Source organism: Natrix helvetica, assembly GCF_964273705.1.
Source record: "Natrix helvetica genome assembly, chromosome: 9".
NCBI classification, from domain to species: domain Eukaryota; kingdom Metazoa; phylum Chordata; class Lepidosauria; order Squamata; family Natricidae; genus Natrix; species Natrix helvetica.
Genome location: NC_138560.1, coordinates 17,776,631 through 17,799,732, shown reverse-complemented (window position 1 = coordinate 17,799,732; position 23,102 = coordinate 17,776,631). Strand labels below are relative to the sequence as shown.

General features: G+C 44.8%; 2 protein-coding genes across 2 annotated transcripts in view; one reads left to right on the top strand and one right to left on the bottom strand.

Moving 5' to 3' along the window:
- The window catches only part of PPT1 (palmitoyl-protein thioesterase 1), a 16,018-nt gene extending 13,417 nt beyond the window's left edge, over nt 1-2,601 (bottom strand). The window contains exon 1 of the mRNA XM_081962651.1: nt 2,445-2,601. Coding sequence (XP_081818777.1) covers nt 2,445-2,562 — 118 coding nt within the window. The 5' untranslated portion in view covers nt 2,563-2,601. The remainder of the gene's footprint in view (nt 1-2,444) is intronic.
- Nucleotides 2,602-12,992: 10,391 nt separating this feature from the next.
- On the top strand, nt 12,993-23,074 carry CGAS (cyclic GMP-AMP synthase). The gene is made up of 6 exons (XM_081961959.1): nt 12,993-13,222; nt 16,016-16,311; nt 16,980-17,211; nt 17,952-18,197; nt 19,906-20,005; nt 21,572-23,074. The coding sequence occupies exons 1-6, from the start codon at nt 13,003-13,005 to the stop codon at nt 21,930-21,932; spliced, it is 1,455 nt and encodes a 484-aa protein (XP_081818085.1). The 5' UTR covers nt 12,993-13,002; the 3' UTR covers nt 21,933-23,074.
- Nucleotides 23,075-23,102: the final 28 nt, after the last annotated feature.

The following is a 23,102-nucleotide window of genomic DNA, read 5'->3' as shown; positions in this document are numbered from 1 at the left end:
TGATCACATGCTGGGTGTTTAGCAACCGGCATGCATCCTTGCGCCCTTTGCAACATCCTACGATCACATGAGCACAATTTATGACATGTTTTGCCAGAAACCAGCATTCCTGCAAGAAACATGCATGGTGATAAACAGGTTTGCTTAACAACTGCTCTGTTTTCTTAACGTTCAGGGTGATTTGCTTAACCACAACCACAAAACAAAATCATGAAATTGAAGGTGGGTTAGGTACTTAACATTTTGCATGACTATTATTCATCCAGGCTCAATTACAGTTATGAGTCAACTTGTAGGCTAAAAGGAAAGGCTAATCTTCCATTTTACAATTCATAAACACTCCCACATTTCATATTTTACACCCCACCCCCACCCCAAAGATAAAGGAACCGACTCTTTTGCTGCGAAAAACAAGAAACTGTTTTAGAAACAGGAACTTGCTTTAATCATCACGGCTTTCATTTTTTATACCAGCCAGACAATTTCTACAGCAAGAAACCTCAGCTGCTTTCATATTTCAGCCTCCAAATTCCACTATGTGATTCTTGTAACTAAAATATTTTCACAACAAAGCTAGTATTTGATTCCAACCTGGGTGGATTTGAATCTGTTAAGTGCATACCACCAATATTATATATTAAGTTAGTGTTTGCCCCATGAAACGGACTATTCATATCAATTCAGAAACTCCCGTGAACTCCAAGGCATTTATGTTAGTTCCAAATAAATATGTATAGGGTGTTGCCACAATTAATTTTCTACCAATGAGCAATTAACTGAGCACAAATAAATTATTGCCGGGGCACCACCGTTCTTCCACTGCTAAGCATATGGAGAGAAAAAAAGGAAACAGACCATTAAACAGCATGTGTCATCACGATGGGTGTGCCCCTTACAGAATCACAATATATAAAATGAGTACAACAATAAAAAATTAATTTTACCAGCTTTGCAAAACCCTTTTTTTCCTTTAAAGGTTGAGGAAGTGTAACTAAAAGTCACCTCCAATTTTATCGTCCCAAACAAAACCTTAGGAGGGAAGTTAGGTGAGTGCAACTGAGTAACCTTAAACCATTCTAGAATCCCACTACCAAGGAAACACACGAGTCTGGGTATCTGTCCAGTAAATTATGCCCAATGTTTTTACCACGCACACCTAGGACAACGTGTAGGACAGGGTAGGGTGCCCTACTTTGCGCAGGGGGTCCAATGTTGACAACTTAAAAAGGGATGGATTTCAACAGCCAGAATTTCCCAGCCAGCTCTGTAGGGTCTGCTTGTCCCATTATAGGTAAATCCTCGAGTTACGACCACAATTGAACCCAAATTTTCCACTGCTAAGCGAGACTGTTGTTAAGTGAGCTTTGCCTCATTTTGCGACCTTCCTTGCAGCAGTGATTAAATGAATTGCTGCAGTTGATAAGTTAACTTATCAACTGCAGGTTGATAAGTGAATCCAGCTGTGAAGTGAATCCAGGTTGTGAAGTGAATCCAGCTTCCCCGTGGACTTTGCTTGTCAGAAGGTCGCAAAAGGGGAACACACGACCCGAGGAGACTGCAACCGTCATAAATATGAACCAGTTGCCAAGTGTCTGAATTTTGATCACGTCATCGTGAGGATGCTGCAAAGGTCCTAACTTTGAAAAACAGTCATAAGCCGCATTTTTCACTGCTACTGTAACTTTGAGCGGTCCCTAAATGAATTGCTGCAAGCCGAGGACTACCTGTAGTAGGAAGAAGCTAGGGCACCCCTGAAGGAGATCAGCAGAGATGGAAAACCCACCTTCTTTGTGGAGGGGGGGTGTCACCCTATACCAGCGGTCACCCACTGGTGGCCCATGAGAAAATTTTGGTGGTCCACAGAATTTTTTTTTTCATTTTTTATATTGCACTAAACACTATCTTTTTTAAAAAAGAAATCATATTAGTGGTCCTCGGGATTTAAAATTACGAATTTAGTGGTCCCTGAGGTCCGAAAGGTTGGTGACCCCTGCCCTATATTGCAATACCCCACCACCCAATCAGATGTGCCTCCATCCTGGGGGTGTTTTGTCCAGTGGCCAAGGCGTTCAGATTTGCCTGACTGGCGCGCTAGACTTCACCAACGGTCGATGAACAAGATTTACTGGTTTCTACTGGTTGGTTTTCGGTTTTAAAGTTGTTTTAACGGAGACCCATCCGGTGACTGCAAACCGCCCGGAGGCGGCAGACCAAGATTTCCTGCATAAAATTATGGCTAACGAAGATAAGCCTTGATTATAAGGTAACCCCGAGGTAGAGAAGCGTTGGAGGAGCACAAGCCCCATCATCCGCAGCCTTGACTGCGAAACAGAAGCGAAACCAAGCAGATCTGGCTTCTAACCCTGCTGCAGGTGGAAGGGACGAGCCCCCCCACCCCACCCCCGAGGCCCTTTGCATTTCCCCCTGGGCAAAACGTCGCTCACCCATGCCGTGCCAGATGACCAGCGGTACCGGACCTGCAGCGGTCCCCGAGCCCCGGCGGTCCAGCCCGCCCAGCAGCAGCAGGAGCCCCGCAAGCAGCAGCCTCGCGAGCGGCGCCATCCTCCAAGGATCACGTGACCCGCCCCCCTCCGCTCGGGTGTCATGTGACGGCAGCGCCGGCTTAGCGGGGGGGGAAGAAGAGCCTCACTTTCCCCCGAGGCAGTCTGGGAGTTGTAGTTTCGAGGCTTTGCCCTGGGAAACTGCTTTTTCGTCCATTTAAATTTGAATAGAATAGAATAGAATAGAATAGAATAGAATAGAATAGAATAGAATAGAATAGAATAGAATAGAATAGAATAGAATAGAATATGGAATAAAGAATAGAATAGAATAGAATAGGACAGAATAGGACAGAATAGGACAGAATAGGACAGAATATGGAATGAAGAATAGAATAGAATAGAATAGAATAGAATAGAATATGGAATGAAGAATAGGATAGGATAGAATAGAATAGAATAGAATAGAATATGGAATGAAGAATAGAATAGAGTAAAATCTGGGAAGATGAGGACCCTGCCCCCTGAAGATGGGCTCCGGAGTCCTTGCCAGCCGCGCAAACCCTCACCGCAGCTCCACGCCATGGAAAACATAGGCGCACGCACACATGCTGTACAATTACAGCCTCGGAGACTTCGTAACGGCGGGAACTTGTTCTCACTTGCCCGGGCTTCTGTAGAAGCTTCCCTCTGAAGCCCTCCGAAGGGCCAGTTGGGAGAGGACTTTGGTCCTACTCCGGGCTGTAATTGTGCGGGTGTGCGGGTGCCTATATTTTCCATGGTGTGGGGCTACAGCCGGAAGACGAGGAACGTGAGGAGGACCATGGAGGCCTCGTCCTTCTGAAGAGGACCTGTCCCTGAAGTGGGCAGATGTGGTGGCATCGGTCTTGGGATGTTCTGCGGAGCCCCCCAGGGAAAAATGCCACTGCCAGGAACTTTTAGCCATATATTTTGATCCTATGACTGCAGAATGCTGCAAAAAACCATAAATGCAGGTCAGTTGTTGAGTGTTTCAAATGTGATTGGAACACTCAACAAGGTGATCACAGTATGTGTGTGTCTGTGTGTGTCTGTGTGTGTGTGAGAGAGAGAGAGAGAAAGAGACAGACAGACAGACAGAAACAGATAGACAGAGGCACGCAGGGAGAGGGGGAGAGAGGGAGAGAGGGAATCAGAGAGAGACGGACAGACACACAGAGACAGAGACAGAGAGGGGGAGAGAGGGGGAGACAGACAGACACACAGAGAGAGACAAAAAGAGAAAGAGAAAGAAAGGAAGAAAAAAGAAAAAGAAAGTGGGCAAGAGAGATGAAAGAAAGAATGAATGAAAGAATGAAAGAAAGAAAAAGAAAGAGAACTTATGATCACAATTGAGCCCAAAATTTTGGTTGCTAAGCAAGAGCGTCGTTAAGTGAGTTTCACCACATTTTCCAAGTTGGCCACTCCCACTCGGTCACATGACCACTGAGCCACTCCCACAAAACAGGCCACACCTACAGAATAGGTTCTAAAAAAATTTGAAACCCACCACTGGCAAGTTATTATGGCTGTGTATTCAAGCAATGATGATGATGATGATGGCAGCTGCATTCAGATACCTTAAACCGTGATTTAACAAGGGTTAAACAAAGCCAGAATAATAGGCTCCACTCTGCGTGCTGTCACTGTCCCGAAATACATTATATGAAGTACCACCATATATGAACTCGGGCAAATCAGCTTAGTAGGATAGAACTTAAGTTTAAAGGAGCTGCCATCCAACTTCGTTCAAGATAGGAGGCCATACAAATTGGGTGGGTGGGTGGATGGATCTCTACTTGTCTGTGTTGGTCTACAAAGAAAAGAATCAGAAGTATTCAGTTATAATATTCCAATGGAAGCGTGGAATATAAGCAAGGCTATGGTTTTTCCAGTTGCAATGTATGGCTGTGAAAGTTGGACCATAAGAAAGGCTGAGCGCCAAAGAATGGAGGCCTTTGAACTCTGGTGCTGGAGAAGACTCCTGCGAGTCCCTTGGACTGCAAGGCAATCCAATCAGTCAGTCCTAGAGGAGATCAACCCTGGCTGCTCTTTAGAAGGCCAGAGCCTGAAGAGGAAGCTGAAATCCTTTGGCTACCTAATGAGAAGGAAGGACTCCCTGGAGAAGAGCCTAATGGTAGGAACAATTGAGGGCAAAAGAAGGGGACAACAGAGGAGGAGGTGGCTGACGGAGTCACCGAAGCAGTAGACATGAGCTTAAATGGACTCCAGAGGATGGTAGAGGTCAGGAAGGCCTGGAGGAACGTTGTCCATGGGGTCGCAATGGGTCAGACACAACTTCGCAACTAACAACAATGGAAGCATTCCAGGGAAGTTATTCTCAATTTTGGAAGCACAGAATTGCTGCTCGTTAATTGCTTGTATATATTTAGATGTGCATATAGATCCCTTTTTGGAATGGAGAACTGCTTTTTTGCATATTTCATACTGAATTGGGCTACCAGATATCTGCTCGAATTTTTAGAAGGTGAAATGACAGCCAATATATATATTTTCAAAGGCAACTCTTTGCTGCTCTCTAGTGGCCATCTGAGTTCTTTTAGTCGGGGTTCATTCCTTCTCAACCTCACAACCTGCTTTAAGGTACGTGAACTTCAACTTCCAGAATTCCCAAGGCCGCATGTCCTTGGCTGGGAAACTCTGGGAGTTGAAGTCCACATATCTTAAAGTTGCTGAAGTTAGAAAGGGCTGCTAGTTTAACATCTAGTACAGTGATGTCTAACCTTTTTCTAAAGGTGTGCCAAAACTGTGTGTGCACGCACTATTGTGCATGTGCAAGCAACCCCCCACTTGCACATGCACGAGCGCCCCCCACAGGGGAGGATTTTCTCCTTCTCCAGGCTCCAGAGGCTTTCCTGAAGCCTGGGGAGGGTAAATAACAGCCCAACGACCCAATTGGAAGTTCAGGAAGGGAACAACTAAGGAACAAGGGTCGACTTGGGAGTAAGGCCACAGGTGGACGATGAATGGCCCCTCCCAGAGGAAATAAAACAGGAATAAAAGGGGAGTGGAGTTTGCAGGAGACAATTAGTTCACTTAATTGGCTCATGACTCTCAAAGGCTCCCTGCCAAGTTTTGCAGATATCGGCCTGGCAGCTCTCCAAGCCAGATAAGGTCTGTGACTATAAATCCTCCCTTGAAAGACTTTGCTGGATGTGAATGAGCAGAATTCACAGTCAATTAATAAAAGGGGTTTTTGTTGGGACCAGGAGTTTGCTTCATGCCCTTGGGAAGCCTCGGTCAGAACAGTGTGTGTGTGTGTGTGTGTGTGTGTGTGTGTGTGTTGATTCATTTAACAACTGCATCATTTAGTGATGGAAGTTTCAGTCCAATCGTGTTGAATTAAGTTGAGAACTACCTGTATGTACTGAATGCCAGCATTGGGCAAATGAAGGCCACATGGAAACCTCCGTCATTTTCCATTCCTGCTTAGCCTAACAGACAATACACTTTCTTTCTTCCTAGTTATGTACATACCCCCAATCTTATAAACATCTTGCGGAAGCAGACAGAGGGGTTTGCTAACAGGGTGGGAAGGAGGGATGATAGAGTCCAGAGCTTCCAGCAAGGTGGTCCCAGAAGCTGTGCCCTCTTTCCTGGTAATGCTCCAGCTGTTAAACCAAAAAGAAAAACAAAACTGGCTGCAGAGATGTGAATACCCACACAATATCCCAGAGAGGTCTGACATTATGCAGTTATGCAATTTTGCTGCCAAAAGTAAGCCAGACGCTTCCATAATTTCAGGGGATGTGCTAAGTACCTTGCTTGTTCTTACAATATATTAGTTAACCTCCGATTTGGCTATAGATGTTATTAGATTGCTGGCTAAGGAATTCTGGGAGTTGAAGTCCACCCATCTTAAAGTTGATAAAAGTTTGACAAACACGGCTTTAACATAGGAAACACACATCTTAAAGTTGACACACACAGATGTGTGAAGTCCACACCTCTTAAAGTTGACAAGTTTGAAAAAACACTCCTTTAACACAAGGAAACAATATTTTAAACACCAGAAACACTACTTAAAGCCTGGGAGTAAGAAGAGCAAGGAGTCCATAAACTACTCATGTTGCTCCAACATGTTGCCCCCATGCCAACCAAAGATGCAGTGGCGGGATTCCAAATTGTTTACTACCGGTTCTGTGGCCGTGGCTTTGTGGGCTTGGCAGTGGAAGTATACTGCAAAATCCCCATTCCCTCCCCACTCTCAAAATGTCCGCTACCGGTTCTCCAGAACCTGTCAGAACTGGCTGAATACCACCTCTACAGATGGGTACGAAGGCAACAATGGCCAGTTGGCACTCTTTTCTTTTGATGACAAGGAATGCATCTAATTGTTGGTTTAAAAGTTTTATGTATTGCATACACACACACACACACACACGTACACACACACACACACACACACGTACACACACACGTATACACACACACACACACACACACACACACACTGTTTCCCCCCAAAATAACACAGGAGCTTATTTTCTTTTCACCTCGGAAATAAGCATGGCTTTATTTTCAGGGAGTTCTTCTTTTTTAATGATTTTTTTTTATTTTTAAACAAACAAGCACAGACAAACATAAAACCATCTTCCAGTTTCGTACAGTGTGTCGATTGGTTACAAAACTTCTGTGCATCCTCTCCATAGTCTTCCCTTATAATTGATATAGAATCTCGTATTATCAATCTGATATATATGTATACAATTATTATCATTGTTAAACATTTATTTGACTATAACTGTTATTACTTCATTTTATGTGAGATATTTTAAATGTTGAATGCATTTATATTATGGCATTTCTTTACATCATCCTAAATCCCTCCAGTAGTAATACATCTTTATAAAATTCTCTAGCATATTTCACTTCCATATTCTTTTACTGGTCTAGCCATTGATAAGATAAATTCCATATTTTATAAGATTGTTTATCTTTGGTTACATAACTTTTGTGCATCCTCTCCATAGTCCTCACTTACAAATTATATAAAATCTCGTATTATCAATCTAGTATATATGCATACATTATTATCATGGTTAATCATTTATTTGACTATAACTATTATTACTTCATTGTATGCAAAATGTTCTAGATTTAAATAAACTCAAATTAATTTTTATTATAACATTTCACTACATCATCCTGTATCCATCCAATAGTAGTACAATCTTTTATTGCAGCCAATCTTCTTGAGGTAGCCGTTTACTTCCTTGATGATTTCCTGATAGTGGGCATTGCTGTAAGGAGATTCTGTGGAATACATCTTGTTTACTCCAATGATTAGCTGTTTCACCCCTAAGATGTAGAGCAGGAGGGCATGTTCTCGCATTTGCCCATTTTTGGAGATGCCCGCTTCACATTCACTTACACCAGGGGTGTCCAAACTTGGCAACTTTAAGACTTGTGGACTTCAACTCCCAGAATTCCCCAGCCAGCTGGCTGGGGAATTCTGGGGGTTGAAGTCCACAAGTCTTAAAGTTGCCAAGTTTGGAAACCCCTGACTTACACCAATAGCCCCAATCAGAATAGCACTATCAGCCTAGAGCAGTGATGGCTAATCTCTTTTTTTGGCTCGCGTGCCAAAAGCGGGGGGAGCGCAGGAGGGTCGTGTGTGGGCGTGCCACACCCATAATGCCATGTGCATGACCCCAGCGTGCATACATGCCCCCTCCAAGCGCTTATGTGCGTGTGACCAGAGCTCCCTCTGCTTTTTGCGCACTTTTTTTGCCCTCCCCAGGCTCCAGAGGCTTTCTAGGAGCCTGAGGAGGGTGAAAACAGCCCCCCAACCCCCGAAGGCCCTCTGGAGGCTTCAGAAGCTTCCAGAAACCAGCCCTACAGCCAAACTGGAAGTTCAGGAAAGGAGTTCCGGTTTGCTCGTAGGGCCGTTTTTCACCCTCTGGAGCCTTCAGGGAAGCTTCCCATGCGCTCTGGAGCTGACAGGGCAATGCCCCACATGCCCTAACAAATGGCTCCATGTGCCACCTGTGGCACGCATGTCATAGGTTCGCCATTAAGGGCCTAGAGAGTGTAGGAAGTTAGCACCCACCCCTCTCCTAGAAGAATGAAATATTCTAGGAAATATTAAAAAGGCAGACTATTATATTTCCTTGGATGAGAAAAGGAGAAACATGTTTTTAAAGACAAAGATCCCAGCAGCTCCATGCCCCCAGCAGGTATTTGGTGCCCATCAACCAGGACTGGGCCAGCCTATCTCCAAGACAATTAGACCTTCAGCTCCAGGGTGATGGGATTAAGACATGACCCTCCAGGACATAATAGGATTATCTATCAGCAGAGCTCATCACATGGCACAACCAAGCCCCTTCATTGCATCACCCAGCAAGGTTCAACCATACTTATCTCAGACAACCTCAGCTATGACCCCAGCATAGCCCCCTGGGAGCCTGACAACCAATAGAATACATTTCTTGCACAGGAACAGGAAGCTCAAGGGCAAGGCCCAAGAGAGGGCATAAATACCTCTCTGTCTCTCAACTCCATGTGTTCAGCTGCCCAGGACCTCAAACCTATGTGGTCCTGTTCATCAATAAACCATCTTTCCAATCAGCCTCCATGTTTCCAGTGTCTTTCTCCCCACTTGGAACTGAATCCAGATGGATATTTCTTCCAACAAGAGAAACACCAAATCCAGGGTCCATTTTTCTTGGCAATAGGAAAGACACGGTTTACATTGTCTTCTTAGGTTCTTGGCTGACAGTCCTGCTGTTGTCTGTGGTCTCCTATCCAAATATTACCTACATAGATTCAATTTTGTTTAGTTTCCAAAGCCAGCTAAGGTCTGCTCCCTCCTCAGACAACGTACATTTAATTAAGCTTATTTCAGTTCCATGTATGCAATTCAGTTTTGCTTCCAATCCGTTTAAGTGATCCTAGCCATCTTTTCTGAATTTGGTTTCAAACCTTATGTTTTCTCCTGGCTTCTCACCAAAGTTCAAACTCTGGCTGAACTTTTCAAGACAGACCAGAGAAGGAGGAGAATCTTGTATACACAAAGAGGGAGAGAAACACTAATTCACACCATGGGAGAATGGGTGATGAAGGCAATGGAGTTGGCGAAGATGGCGAAACTGACTGGTTTAATTAAAGAAAAGAGAATAGAATAGAATAACAAAGTTAGAAGGGACCTTGGAGGTCTTCTAGTCCAAACCCCTGCTTAGGCAGGAAACCCTACACCATTTCAGACAAAGGGTTATCCAACATCTTCTTAAAGACTTCCAGTGTTGGGGCATTCACAACTTCTGGAGGCAAGCTGTTCCACTGATTCATTGTTCTAACTGTCAGGAAATTTCTCCTCAGTTCTAAGTTGCTTCTTTCCTTGATTAGTTTCCACCCATTGCTTCTTGTCCTGCCCTCAGGTGCTTTGGAGAATAGTTTGACTCAGGGGAGGGTTGCTGCTGGTTTTACTACCAGTACGCAACCTGTGCATGCGTGCACTATTCAATGTAAATTGTTCTGCGCGCAGTCACTAAAATCCCAAATGGCAGCAATCCAGCAGCAGAGAAGGAACCGGTTCGGGGGCATGTCAGACCTGGGTCGCTGCTGGTTCTGTGACCCAGGGCTGAATTCCACTACCGGTTTGGCCGAACCGGGCTGAACCGGCACCAGTCCACCTCTGGTTATTCCCTCTTCTTTGTGGCAGCCCCGGAGATATTGGAAGACTGCTATCATGTCTCCCCTTGTCCTTCTTTTCATCAGACTAGCCATATCCAGTTCCAGCAACCGTTCTTCATATGTTTCAGCCTCCAGTCTAGCTTATCATTTTTGTCTCTACTTACAAGTCCTTCTGGATTTTTTTGCTCAAAAAACCCTGAAACTTTTGACTTCACGTTTTGATGATTTAAATTATTTTGTGATTGTTAGAAATGGCTCAAAATGTTGTAAAATATAAAGCAAAAGATTGGTGTTGCATTCATTTTGTAACTTGGTGGGTTGAGCCCAACACTTTCCCCATCATCTAAACAACCTTGCAGCGAGCTGACCAGGCTAAGAATGAGATTCTAGAGAAGGAAGAACGTTAAAGCAATAGAAGCCCAGAAGCTTCTGGATTCCTCTGAGATATTCTGTCCTCTGAAACCATAAAAACTAAAGCCATCTGCTGGGACAGAGTTCATATGGACTAGTGAACTAATGTGTACGGTCTTTGATGGGGGAAGGGTGGGGCAGAATTAATTAAATGCTTCATTCAGGAAAGGCTGGTTGATCCCAGAGCACAACATAAAGTAATGTGTGGCTCTCATGAAAGCCACAATTTACTCCACATGCTAAACCAAGCCAAACTGGAAGGAGTGCAGGATGGCTTAGTGCAGTGCTTCTCAAATAGTGGGGCGGGCCCCCCAGGGGGGGCGCGAGGCTCTGTAAAGGGGGGCTCAGCTCAAATTATTTTATATATTTTTGTTTTGCAGGTTAAAGTTTTTTTTAATATTGTGTTCCTTTAAATCCTGTGCTCCTTTAAATCTTTTCTGCTACAGTTAATAAAGCTATTCTTTGTTGTAAATTGATCCACATTTCTTTCTTTTTTTATTCTCTTATACGTTAATAAGGATACAGTGTTATGCAGAGGTGTACTTATAACAATTTTATAGACAAATGATACTATTTACAGTTGCGCGGGGGGGCGCGAAATGTTTTCTTCTTCCTAGGGGGGGCATAACAGAAAATAATTGAGAAGCACTGGCTTAGTGTAACAGGTGAAGTCAGTCCCTTGGTCAAAATGGAGGCAACCTTGCCCATTTCCTGACGGTTGAAGTGGAATGTTTGGTCCCTAAAATTCTCAAGGGTTGGAGCGAGCATGTCTGTTGAAAAGAGGCAGTTGGTGAAGCGGTTGGTGTAGAAGGGCTGCTGTGCCTTAAACACATTGGATTTTGGAAAGACAAATCACCTGTCCATGAGGATCTAGACTGATCTAGAGCGCCAAAGAACCCAAGATCTGGAGCAGCCTCCCATCTATAGGAATAAGTACATTAATAGGTGTTACTAACCTCTCATTTTTTAAATTATTGCCTTACAAGATAACATCCTTATCTCGCTTCAGGATGAGAACTAAAACATAGACTAAAGAACCTAGCTGATTTAATGTTTTAAGCCTTGGAACGTGTAAGCACTTAATATAATTAGACTTAGCAAAGCTCCTGGGTGTATGGCAAATAATTGCTATTATCAATAACATCGTAATTTATCTTGTCACTGCTTTTCCTTCCCAGAAGCTGAAAGTATGTGCAAAGACCAAAAGAACGGTCTCCCATAGTAACAATATCGATAAAAAGAATATGAAGACCATGAAAACAATTAAAGTTCAACTTGTATAGAGTCCATTCTAGAATAGAGAATCACTTGAAATGATTCTAAATTACAAAGGAGGCCAAACAGGAAGACATTTGTGGATCTTATAGTAGGCATTTATACACTTTTTTTTACCCCAGATGCACACAGGGCCCCATAGTCAAGAAAGTGGTTGTTTGAGCAACAAGGATGATTAGGGGACTGGAGGCTAAAACATAGGAAGAACGGTTGCAGGAACTGGGTATGTCTAGTTTAATGAAAAGAAGGACTAGGGGAGACATGATAGCAGTCTTCCAATATCTCAGGGGTTGCCACAAAGAAGAGGGAGTCAAGCTATTCTCAAAAGCACTTGAGGGTAGAACAAGAAGCAATGGGTGGAAACTAATCAAGGAGAGAAGCAACTTAGAACTGAGGAGAAATTTCCTGACAGTTAGAACAATTAATCAGTGGGACAGCTTGCCTCCAGAAGTTGTGAATGCTCCAATACTGGAAGTTTTAAAGAAGATGCTGGATAATCATTTGTGTGAAGTGATGTAAAGTTTCCTGCCTAAGCAGGGGGTTGGACTGGAAGACCTTCCAACTCTGCTATCGCATTGTATTGTATTGTTTGTGTATTCAAAGTACAACATACACACACCCCAGGGGTGGGTTCCGGGAGGCACAACCACCGCACGCTTGATGCATGCACACAGCTATTGAAATTGTTCTGCGCATGCGCATAACTAAAAAACAAGATGGAGACACCTGTGGCGCCGCCCAGAGAACTGGTTCGGTTCGGACCACTATTGGTTCAGCTCAACCGGTCCAAACTGGTATGAACCCACGACTGCCCCCCCCTTTAAATGTGCATCACAACAATGTAAAGTTAACATATCAATTGCATAACCACAGCTGCCATCTTAGTTTCCTCTAGGTGGTTTGAAGATCACAGAGGGATTTGAAGCCATTCTTATAAATAAAGGCAACATTGAGCTATTAGTCTAGCCCAGGGGTGAAATCAACTTACCTTCGCTACCAGTTCGCAAATTGTGAGAGTGCATGCTCTTCTCACACTGTCTTTGTATCTGGCAATTCTGTTCCTCCCAAACTATGCAAGTTCTAGTCTCATTTTCCTCCCTTCGTCCTCCTCCCCACCCTGATCAGGAAGGACCAGAAGATGGAGAAGATGCTTCAGAATAAGAACCGAGGGAAAACAGGTAGCAAGGTCCCAGAGATGAAAGAATATGGCGGCCACGCTCCATTGCTTCCAGCTCAAATGCCTAATGATGGGAATTGGCACAGTCCTAAGATGTCTACAACCACAAAGCCAGACCATTTAGAGTATTCTCACACGCCAGTTCCTTGGTCCAAACGCAAGCTCAGCCACAAGCCTATGGGTATGTATCTCCTGCTTTGGTTTCTTTCTTTCATTTCTTTCTCTTTCTTCCCTTCTTTCCTTCCTCCCCTTCCTTTCCTCTCTCCCTCCCTCTCTTTCTCTCTCTCCCACCCACGCAAACAAGGCTTAAGCTTTTCTGAAGCTTGATGTTTCTGCTTTTTTTCCCCCTTGTGCATGTCCATTTCTTGTCCATCGTGATAGGTTTGATCAATGTCAGGCCCAAACAACCCATAAAGACACCTGGTGATTCTTCCAAGCTGAATTCTTTATTGTTTCCTATAGACAAAATCTTGCCAAACTGAAATAAGCGACCTGCATCTACAACATACTCTTGGAACTGTTAGGGAAGGACTGTCTTCATCCTCTTTCTCCCACACAAAACATCTGAATTGAGTTGTCTCTTATTCTTCTGGAAATCACCCCCTTTTTCTTGGGAATCCACCTGACTACATTCCGTCACAATCTACCCTTATTGGTCCATGGCCTCATCTCTCCTCACTCCCCAGAACGTAGTGTGGAAAACGTACAGAAGTGAGGCAATACACTCAGTTGCATGTCTCCTCAGAAGTGAGTTTCTCAGATTTAACTGAATTTTACCATCTTGATGAGCAATGGATTGTAATATGCTGATGAAAACTTTTTTTCATGAAAGGAGCCTGCCCCACTGTATATCGAGGGGGGCTGTGTGGAGAAGGTTTCCTCTTTTAAATTCTTGGGAGTGCTTATTAGTCAAGATCTCACCTGGAAGAAAACGACATGTCCCTGGTGATTGGCAAAGCCCAACAGAGACTTCATTTCCTCAAAATCAGGTGGAACAACGGCTGATGACCTCTTTTTATCGGTCCACCATAGAAAGTGTCCTCACAAATTGTATTACAGTATGGTACGCTGATTTAACAGCTGCAGACAGGAAGGCACTACAGAAAGTGATCGATTCGGCACAAGAAGCCATTGGTTGCCCTCTGACACCACTGGATGACATCGCCAGCTCTCGCTGCTTTAGCAGAGTAAGGAAGATACTCAGAGATGATTCACACCCTGGTCAGTGTCTCTTTGCTCTTCTACCATCGGGCAGAAGACATCAAAGCATAGCCAGCCGAACAAATAGATTTAAAAATAGTTTCTGTCCTTGGGCTGCCAGACTCTTAAACACAACTATAATCACTCCACGCACCAGTGACGTGCGGTGAGGTTTATGGCTGGTGAGGCACTGACGTCATCAAATGATCATCATGAAGGGAGGACTGTGACAACTTTGATCTTTGCAAGCGTGCAAGCAAAATACCCCAGGATCATGGTGGCGGAGACAGCAACTCCTTCCGTTGCGCTGCAGAGAAGAGCCGCTGTGCAGGAGGCTCCTCACCGCTAGCCTCAGATCAGCGCAAGCCGCGGTCCCCTTCATGTTGGCTCAGGAAGGAGGGGAATGGGACCGTGTGTACAGGAGGCTCTTCAGCGCTAGCCTCAGATCAGTCCCATTCCCCTCCTTCCTGAGCCAACATGAAGGGGTCTGCAGCTTGCGCTGATCTGAGGCTAGTGCTGAGGAGCCTGCTGCACAGCGTGGCTCTTCTCCGCAGCGCAGCAGAAGGAGTTGCTGTCCCCGCCACTGTGATCCTGGGGTATTTTGCTTACACGCTTGCAAAGATCAGCGTTGTCAGTCCTCCCTTTTTTAGAGGCTTTTTTAAGCCTCACCTCAGCACTCGCCTTTTCCCTTTTACATTTTTTTTCTTTTCATGAGAGCGGTGAGGCTCTGCCTCCCCTGACTGCACGTCACTGCCACGCACACACGGAAATGTATGCCTAGTTTTTCTTTTTCCTAATTGCTTGCATAGGGATTATTCTTTATACTATTTATGTTGTTTGCATTTTTTGTCATGGATTGCCCCCGTGAGGCTAAAACCAATTTCGTTGTATACATGATGATGTACAATGACAATAAAGGCCATACTATAAAAGAGATGTCAAAGCAGAGGAGATATTCAGCAGGTTCTGACCAGTTCTGGAGAACCGGTAGCAGAAATGTTGAGTAGTTTGGAGAACTGGTAAATACCACCTCTGACTGGCCCTGCCCCCATCTATTATATGCCTCCTGAGTCCCAGCTGATTGGGTGGGAATGGGGATTTTGCAGTAAACTTCCCCTGCCATACCCACCAAGCTACGCCCATCAAGCCATGCCATGTCCCCCAAGCCACACCCACAGAACCGGTAGTAACAAAATTTGAATCCCACCACTGTGTCAAAGGCTGTATTAATTCTACTTGGAAGGCTATCTGAGTCTGTCTGGACATTCTCTCCATCACCCAGGCAGGTGAATCCAAACCTAAAATGGACTACTCATCTACTCAATGAGGATGGCCTCTGAGAAGGAATGGAAAGTTTCCCTTCCACCTTCGATCGAGGTGCGGACCGTCGCCCCTCCTTGTTAGCATATCTCAGATAAGAAATAAACCCGATAACATGTTCTAATTAAAAACAAAACTTTAATATGAAAATAAAATAAAACAAATCTATCTAATTGTTACATTTTGGCAAGAGCAAATGTCGTCCGCCTTCTTGGCAGACGAACAGAAGATCAAAAGACTCTGGAATGTGTGAGCAGGCGCAGTACATCACTTGCTGATAAGACCTATGACCTGCGCAGTATATCTCAGTACAGCTAGCAAACAATTAACGCAGTGACAGCCTCATTGCAAGGACGCTGATCCGGTGGTACCCGCGCTTGGATCTCTCCATCGTCGCGGGAAGTGTGAGATGGGAAACTCATCTGTGCCATAATTCTCACCACTTTTATTCCAGCAGGTGAAGGAAGGAAGCTTTCTTTCACCACCTCCACAAAACGATCAGAAAGACTAGCAGCCTTGGCAGCCGCAGCCATGAAAACCGGAGGCCACCAAGCACAGCAGGCTGAAGACATTGTGCAGGTGAAGAAGGCCAAAACTTTGCACCCTGGGCAACCAGATAAAGTCGAAGCAGTGGATGTTCTTGAGAACTTCATAGCCCACTTTCTCACTTACCTGCATGAAGGTCCAGACAGACCTGACTTCAGGGATACCAGAGAACTGATCCCAGGAGATAATCATGCATGCGAACAGGTATGGACAGCAGCTATCAATAAAGTGTTAGAAAAACTCTGGCTAGATTTACCGCAGTGTTTTCCAGATGTGTGAGCTTCCATTCCCAGAATTCTTCACAATGGCCATTCTGGCTGGAGAATCCTGGAAGTTGAAATCCACCAATCTGGAAGTTACTCAAGTTGGAAAACACTGGAATAGCAATAGCAATACCACTTAGACTTATATACCGCTTTATGGTGTTTTTACAACCCTCTATAAGCAGTTTTACAGAGTCAGCCTATTGCCCCCAACAATCTGGGTCCTCATTTTACCCACCTCAGAAGGCGGAGTCAACCCTGAGCCTGGTGAGATTCGAACTGCCAAACTGCTGGCAGCCATTGATCAGCAGGAGTAGCCTGCAGTTCTGCACCCTAACCACTGCACCACCCCAGAATAAAGCTGGAGCCATCCATACAGGTGGTCAAAGAAAGCAAGATGGCAACCATGCCTAGGCGACCAAAGCCCTACCTCCTGTCAGATGCATAGACACGGGTAAAAAAAAAGATGATGCTTCAATTGAACAAGCATGGTAGCCAACTTGACTTTTTGATTTAGAAAGAAAATGATTAAATGCCTAAGAAGGAATCATGTTAATTCTACCTAATCTAAATAAGAGATCTTCTCTGAATTATTTGGTTTGCCTTTAGTTCTTACGTCCAGGTGAGTTTGAGGTCCTCCTGACCATCCCCCTTCCGGATTGCACCCAATACATGGAAGTAGAAGGCTACAGAGGCCTCTTCTACACCTTGTCCCTCTTGAAGAAGTCCCATGGCTTCCCAGCAACTTTCCTCCTGGAAGATGGAAAAACCATCTCCCCAAGGAACATCACGGAGGAATTCTGGAAGCAGGTCAATGCGTTCACCGACATCGTTTATTCAGGTGAGATTTCCAGGTGGGACAGCAAAGGGAATACAGGTAGTCCTCGACTTACGACACAACCAAGCCCCAAATTTCTGTTGCTAAGGTCATAAGTACCCCCACATAGGTCCGTTGTAACTTCAAAGCGACTGGTCATAAGTCGAGGGCTACCTGCATTGGGGAGGTGTGTAGGAGGAGATGAGAAGGAAGCGGCAGTAATGACTTTCCTTCCATATTCCATCTTACATCACATTCACACTCTGCCAGAGTTCCAAATAGCATCCTCAATCCAATAAGAGCCTGAGGCTAGAGATTCCTCAAAGTTCCAATTTATTAGAAAAGCCATGTTGGCAGAACTGGGAAAACCCGAATCTGAAAGCTTCCAGGTTTTTCCCACCCAGTTGAAAGTTCAAGATCTTGCCCCCACACCCACAAGTCCATCCCATGGTCCAATCTTTCAATGCCACAAAGACAGATTCCACCCATCCAGTTCTGGCCAGGTGCAGAGACAAAGATGACCTTGACTTTCTGAGAAGGAATGTTATTATGGCTACACATCTCTCATGCTCCATACAATTCCTACAGTTTCCCACAGTAGAATATGTTTGAATATGTGGCAGGCTTCAGGCCCTATACAAAGATGGCTTCCAAGCCTGACATAGACTTCACCTGGGGTGGAGACCCTTCTGTTTTACCCCGTTTGCAATCTCTTGGGGGATGCTGTCATATTCACCTGATGAACTATCCGCCTGCTGTCTCAGTGCCTTTCCCAGGTTGGCAGATGAGGCTGGAGAAAAAGAAGCCCAATTGTCCCATGGTTAACCTGGTTGTGCTAGATGACCGAAGCGCCAAGTTCATGTCCATGAACCTTGTCCTTCTTCTGGAGTTCACTGGCCAGTGGCCAGGTGCAAAACAGGCCGGAGAACTGATGGAGGACAACCTTGTCACAGATCTGATGGAGAAGTTTTATTTTGTTGCCGAACAGTGTCCGGGGAGACGTAATAAAGGTAAGGAATCCCTGAGACCCGAGCTGGTGCTCGGCAAAGATTTTTGTTTTCATCCAGTAAAATAGTTTTACAGTTACTAAAAAAAATGTTGCTAGCTTGTTAAAAAAAAGAGAGAGTTGAAAAAGAAGTGCATATAATAATCAAGGTACAATCACAATTGAGCCCCAAATTTCTGTTGTTAAGCAAGTTTTGGCCCATTTTATGACTTTTCTTGTCACTAGTATTAAGTGAACCACAGCAGCTGTTTAAGTTAGTAGCACAGTTGTAAAATGAATCTGGCTTCCCCACTGAAGGTCTCAAAAAGTGATCGCATGACCCCGGAACGCCACGACGGTCACAAATATGAGTCAGTTGCCAATCATCTGAATTTTGATCATGAAGCTGCAACGGATGTGTGAAAAATGGTCCTAAGTTATTTTATTCAGTGCCATTTAAACTTTGAAACGGTCTCGAAATGAATGGTGTTGAAGGGCATCTGTACTGAGAATTTATTTCTCTTTTAGTAACTCTGTTAATGTTTTATCCCACATCTAGGATATTGATCTCATTCTTGTATATACAGATAGTCCTTGACTTACGACCAGTGGTGGGATTCACTTAGCTTTACCACAGGTTTGCAACTGTGACCATGTGCATGCACATGCGCCTTCCACGCATGCATGCAGCCTTCCACACATGTGCTTTGCTCATGCGCAGCATGCACACATGTGTGCGGCGTCGAAAATGAGGCTACATAGAAGCACCTGCAGTTCGGTGCTGGTTCAGGTGAACTGGTCAAACTGGCTGAATACCACCTCTGCTTATGACCAGTTGCTTAGCAACCGTTCAAAGTTAGGATGGGACCTCTTCTTATGACCAGTTGCTTAGCAACCGTTCAAAGGATGGAACCTCTGCTTATGACCAGTTGTTTAGCAACTTCAAAGTTAGGATGGAACCTCTGCTTATGACCAGTTGCTTAGCAACCGTTCAAAGTTAGGATGGAACCTCTGCTTATGACCAGTTGCTTAGCAACCGTTCAAAGTTAGGATGGAGCCTCTGTTTATGACCAGTTGCTTAGCAACCATTCAAAGTTAGGATGGGACCTCTGCTTATGACCAGTTGCTTAGCAACCGTTCAAAGTTAGGATGGAGCCTCTGCTTATGACCAGTTGCTTAGCAACCGTTCAAAGGATGGAACCTCTGCTTATGACCAGTTGTTTAGCAACTTCAAAGTTAGGATGGAACCTCTGCTTATGACCAGTTGCTTAGCAACCGTTCAAGGTTAGGATGGAACCTCTGCTTATGACCAGTTGCTTAGCAACCGTTCAAAGTTAGGATGGAGCCTCTGCTTATGACCAGTTGCTTAGCAACCGTTCAAAGTTAGGATGGAGCCTCTGCTTATGACCAGTTGCTTAGCAACCGTTCAAAGTTAGGATGGAGCCTCTGCTTATGACCAGTTGCTTAGCAACCGTTCAAAGTTAGGATGGACTTATGACCTGGTTTCAAAGTTCCAAATTCGCCCTTCCCTCCCATGGCCATGTGCATTTTGGGCACTCGGCAGCCGGCCTCCATTTTGGCTGTTTGAAGCACCCCACAGTCACATAACCGCAATTTATGTCCGTTTTGCCAGAAACTAGCTTCTACATTGGCTTTGCTTAATTGCAGATTGTACAGATTTCAGCACCTGTCCGTCTCTCTCCCCTTATATTCGATATATCTATGTATTTCAGAAACATGGAGAATTTCCTTCTCTCACATGGAAAAAGAGATTTTGCACCACCACAGCAGTCCTCCAGCATGCTACAGACACCATGGGCCAAGATGCTGCAGGTGCGTGTGTCTAGATTACCTTACATGGTCTAAGTTGGCCTGAATTTGCTGAAGGTACCTTTGAGTCAGACCAAAAAAATATTTTAATTACATCACCCTGATGGGATGATGATCAAGCTCACTCTTTCCCAACCTGGCATCTTTCAGGGGTGCCATCCCATTTCTCAGAATCCCTAGCGTTCTGGTCACCACAATATAAAAGAGAGGTTGAGAGACTCTGGAAAGAGTGCAGAGAAGAGCAACAAAGATGATTAGGGGACTGGGGGCCAAAACATATGAAGAACATTTGCAGGAACTGGGCATGGTTTAATGAAAAGAAGGTCAAGGGGAGACATGATAGCAGTCTTCCAATATTTCAGGGGCTGCCACAAAGAAGAGGGAGTGAAACTATTTTCCAAGGCACCTGAGGATAGAACAAGAAGCAATGGGTAGAAAGTAATCAAGGAGAGAAGCAACTTAGAACTGAGGAGAAACTTTCTGACAGTTAGGATAATTAATCAGTGGAACAACTTGCCTCCAGAAGTTGTGAATGCTCCAACACTGGAAATCTTTAAGAAGATGTTTGAAAACCATTTGTCTGAAATGGTGTAGGGTTTCCTGCCTAAGCAGGTAGTTGAAGACCTCTTCCAACTGTCATTCTAGAGGAGCATTAGATTAGAAGAAGCTAAAACAGGGGTCACCAACCTTTCGGACCTCAGGGAACACTAAATTCATAATTTTAAATCCCACAGACCTCTAATATGATCTGCCTAATGGGTGGGCATGGCTAGGTGGTTATGTGACTGGGTGGGCATGGCCAACCGATGTAACTCACATCGAGGGGCACCTCACCAGCCTCTACTCGCCACTCCCCTCCCACCCACTCCTCGCCTGCCTGCCTGGGCTCCTTAGGGCCCGAAGAGGAAGCAGTTGTTGGAGCTAAGCAGCCCCCATGAGAAAGAGTTGGCAAAACAGTTGACTCAGTTCAAATTGGATCTGACCGAGAAGGAGGCTCAGCAGAAGCAGCTCACCGAGAACTACGAGCTTAGGCTTTCCAGGCAGAGGGAAGACCTATGGGAGTGCAAGGCTAGATACCCGTGCCTGGAGGCTCACTGGGCTGAGATGGTCAGCCAGTTCCAGGCCATGATGCAATCCCACTGAAATGAGGCCCTCTGGCTCTTCGCCACCAGCTGCGCTTCCCTTCAGCTTCGCCCAAAGCCCTGCACCAGGAGGCCAAAGCAGACCCCAAAGCAGAATTTCTGCCCCCCTCCAACCCACATAAAAAGACCCAGAAGGGGGGAGACTCTCTGCAGCAACACAAGCATTCATTGCACGTATCCGGCCCAGGGGCCGTAGTTTGAGAACCTCTGATTTTAGTGCAATATACAAAATGCAAATACTTTTTCTGCAAACCGCAAAAATGTTCTCGCGGACCACTGCTGAGCTAAAAGACATCTTGCAGCCCATCTAACAATGAATCATTGTGACATCCCCACTCCCAAATCACCCTGATCGTTCATGAAGGCCAGGACTAGAATTAGGCTCGAATTGTGATGTTTTCTTTTTTTTTCTTTCTTAATGTTCCAGGAACGATTGTCTGAAGATGCTTCACGATCTGGCGGATTCTCTTAAGATGGATCACCCCCTAATGTTGTCTCCTCTGAGTCCTTACCACATCCAGACGTCCTTTCTGCACACTCTCTGGAAGTGGAAGGCTGACGCCAACTGGAAACCTTCGGACGTCACTTACTGCTTTAAGAGAGTCCTGGGCAACTTCATTCAGGAGGCAGCCTCTGCTCACCTGAGTCATTTCTTTCTCCCTACATGCAATCTGTTTGCGCCAAAGCTCTTCCCGCCCACTAAACTGAAGTTCTTGTGCTCTCATCTTAGGGAGAAAGAAGCCACTGCCAAGACAACCCACCCGAAAGGTTATCCAGAAAAGTTCTGACATGATGCGGCCACACTGGGATGCTTTCTGTTGTTCTCTCGAATGTGGCAGTTTAACTCAAAGATCCCTGCAGTTCCACTGAGGGAAAAAAAAAGCCAGGCACCTTCTTTATTAGTGACCAGGTTATTTAAGCCAATCCAGGTGATTCACAGGTTTTGCAATTGCAGCAGGTCCTAAGAAGGATTCTTTATGGACTTTCAGAGCGGGGGGCCCCAACCGTGGCAACTTTAAGACTTGTGGACTTCAACTCCCAGAATTTGAAGTGCACAAGTCTTAAAGTTGCCAAGGTTGGAGACCCCTGTTCCAGAGGGCAAGTCTCAGCATTCTCAGTCCTCCTTGTAAAATCCATCAATCTTATCCATTCATTTCCAGTCATGTTGTCTGGGAGGAGACTAGCACTCATCCCACAAAAGGCCAAATATTATGATGTCAGGCAATCTCTTTGGGTATTTTGAATCGCTTTTCCCATCATTTATGATGGCTGCCCATTGTGCAAAGTGGCTGAGGAGAGTGGAACTCAAAGGTGGAAAGGACTGTTGGCAGATCTTCCCGTTACAGTTTGATTTATAAAAATAAGACAAAACTTACGTTGAGCCTCAGGGGAAAACCTATTCCAGGATAATGCACCTATTCATTATTCTTAGCCTGATTAGCAGCTGGGAACTCATTTTGTTCTCCCTTGAAATAGAAGTTGCCACAAAGGAATATCAATACACATTCTTGATGTTCCAGGACGCACTCTCAGAATTCTCTGCTAGCTCAAGGGGTGCCAGTCTAGAGTTTGTATTTCTTTTGAATCTTGAATGTTTAAGCTGAGCGACTTTTTACAAGAGCGGGAGCACACTGTAAATTCAAGTGGCTTTACCCCATCATCACCACCACCACCAGTATCAATACCAACAGCAAGATTCGCAAATGTGTGAATGGCTGGCTGAGGAATTCTGGAGTTGAAGTCCACACGTCTTAAAGTTACCAGGTTTGGAGTTCAGATCCTTGTTTCTTTTGTCCCTTCGTTTGTTTTCCTGATTTGGTGGAATAGCCAAGTTAATGAGAGGCACAGAGTTTGCTTTTCATGTTCTTGTTGTGGTTTTCGATGTGGATTGCTGCAATAGTTTTTGTGTTCTGAAGAAATCTGTTCCATTCTTCCCTCCCGTCTGAAAATATACTTTT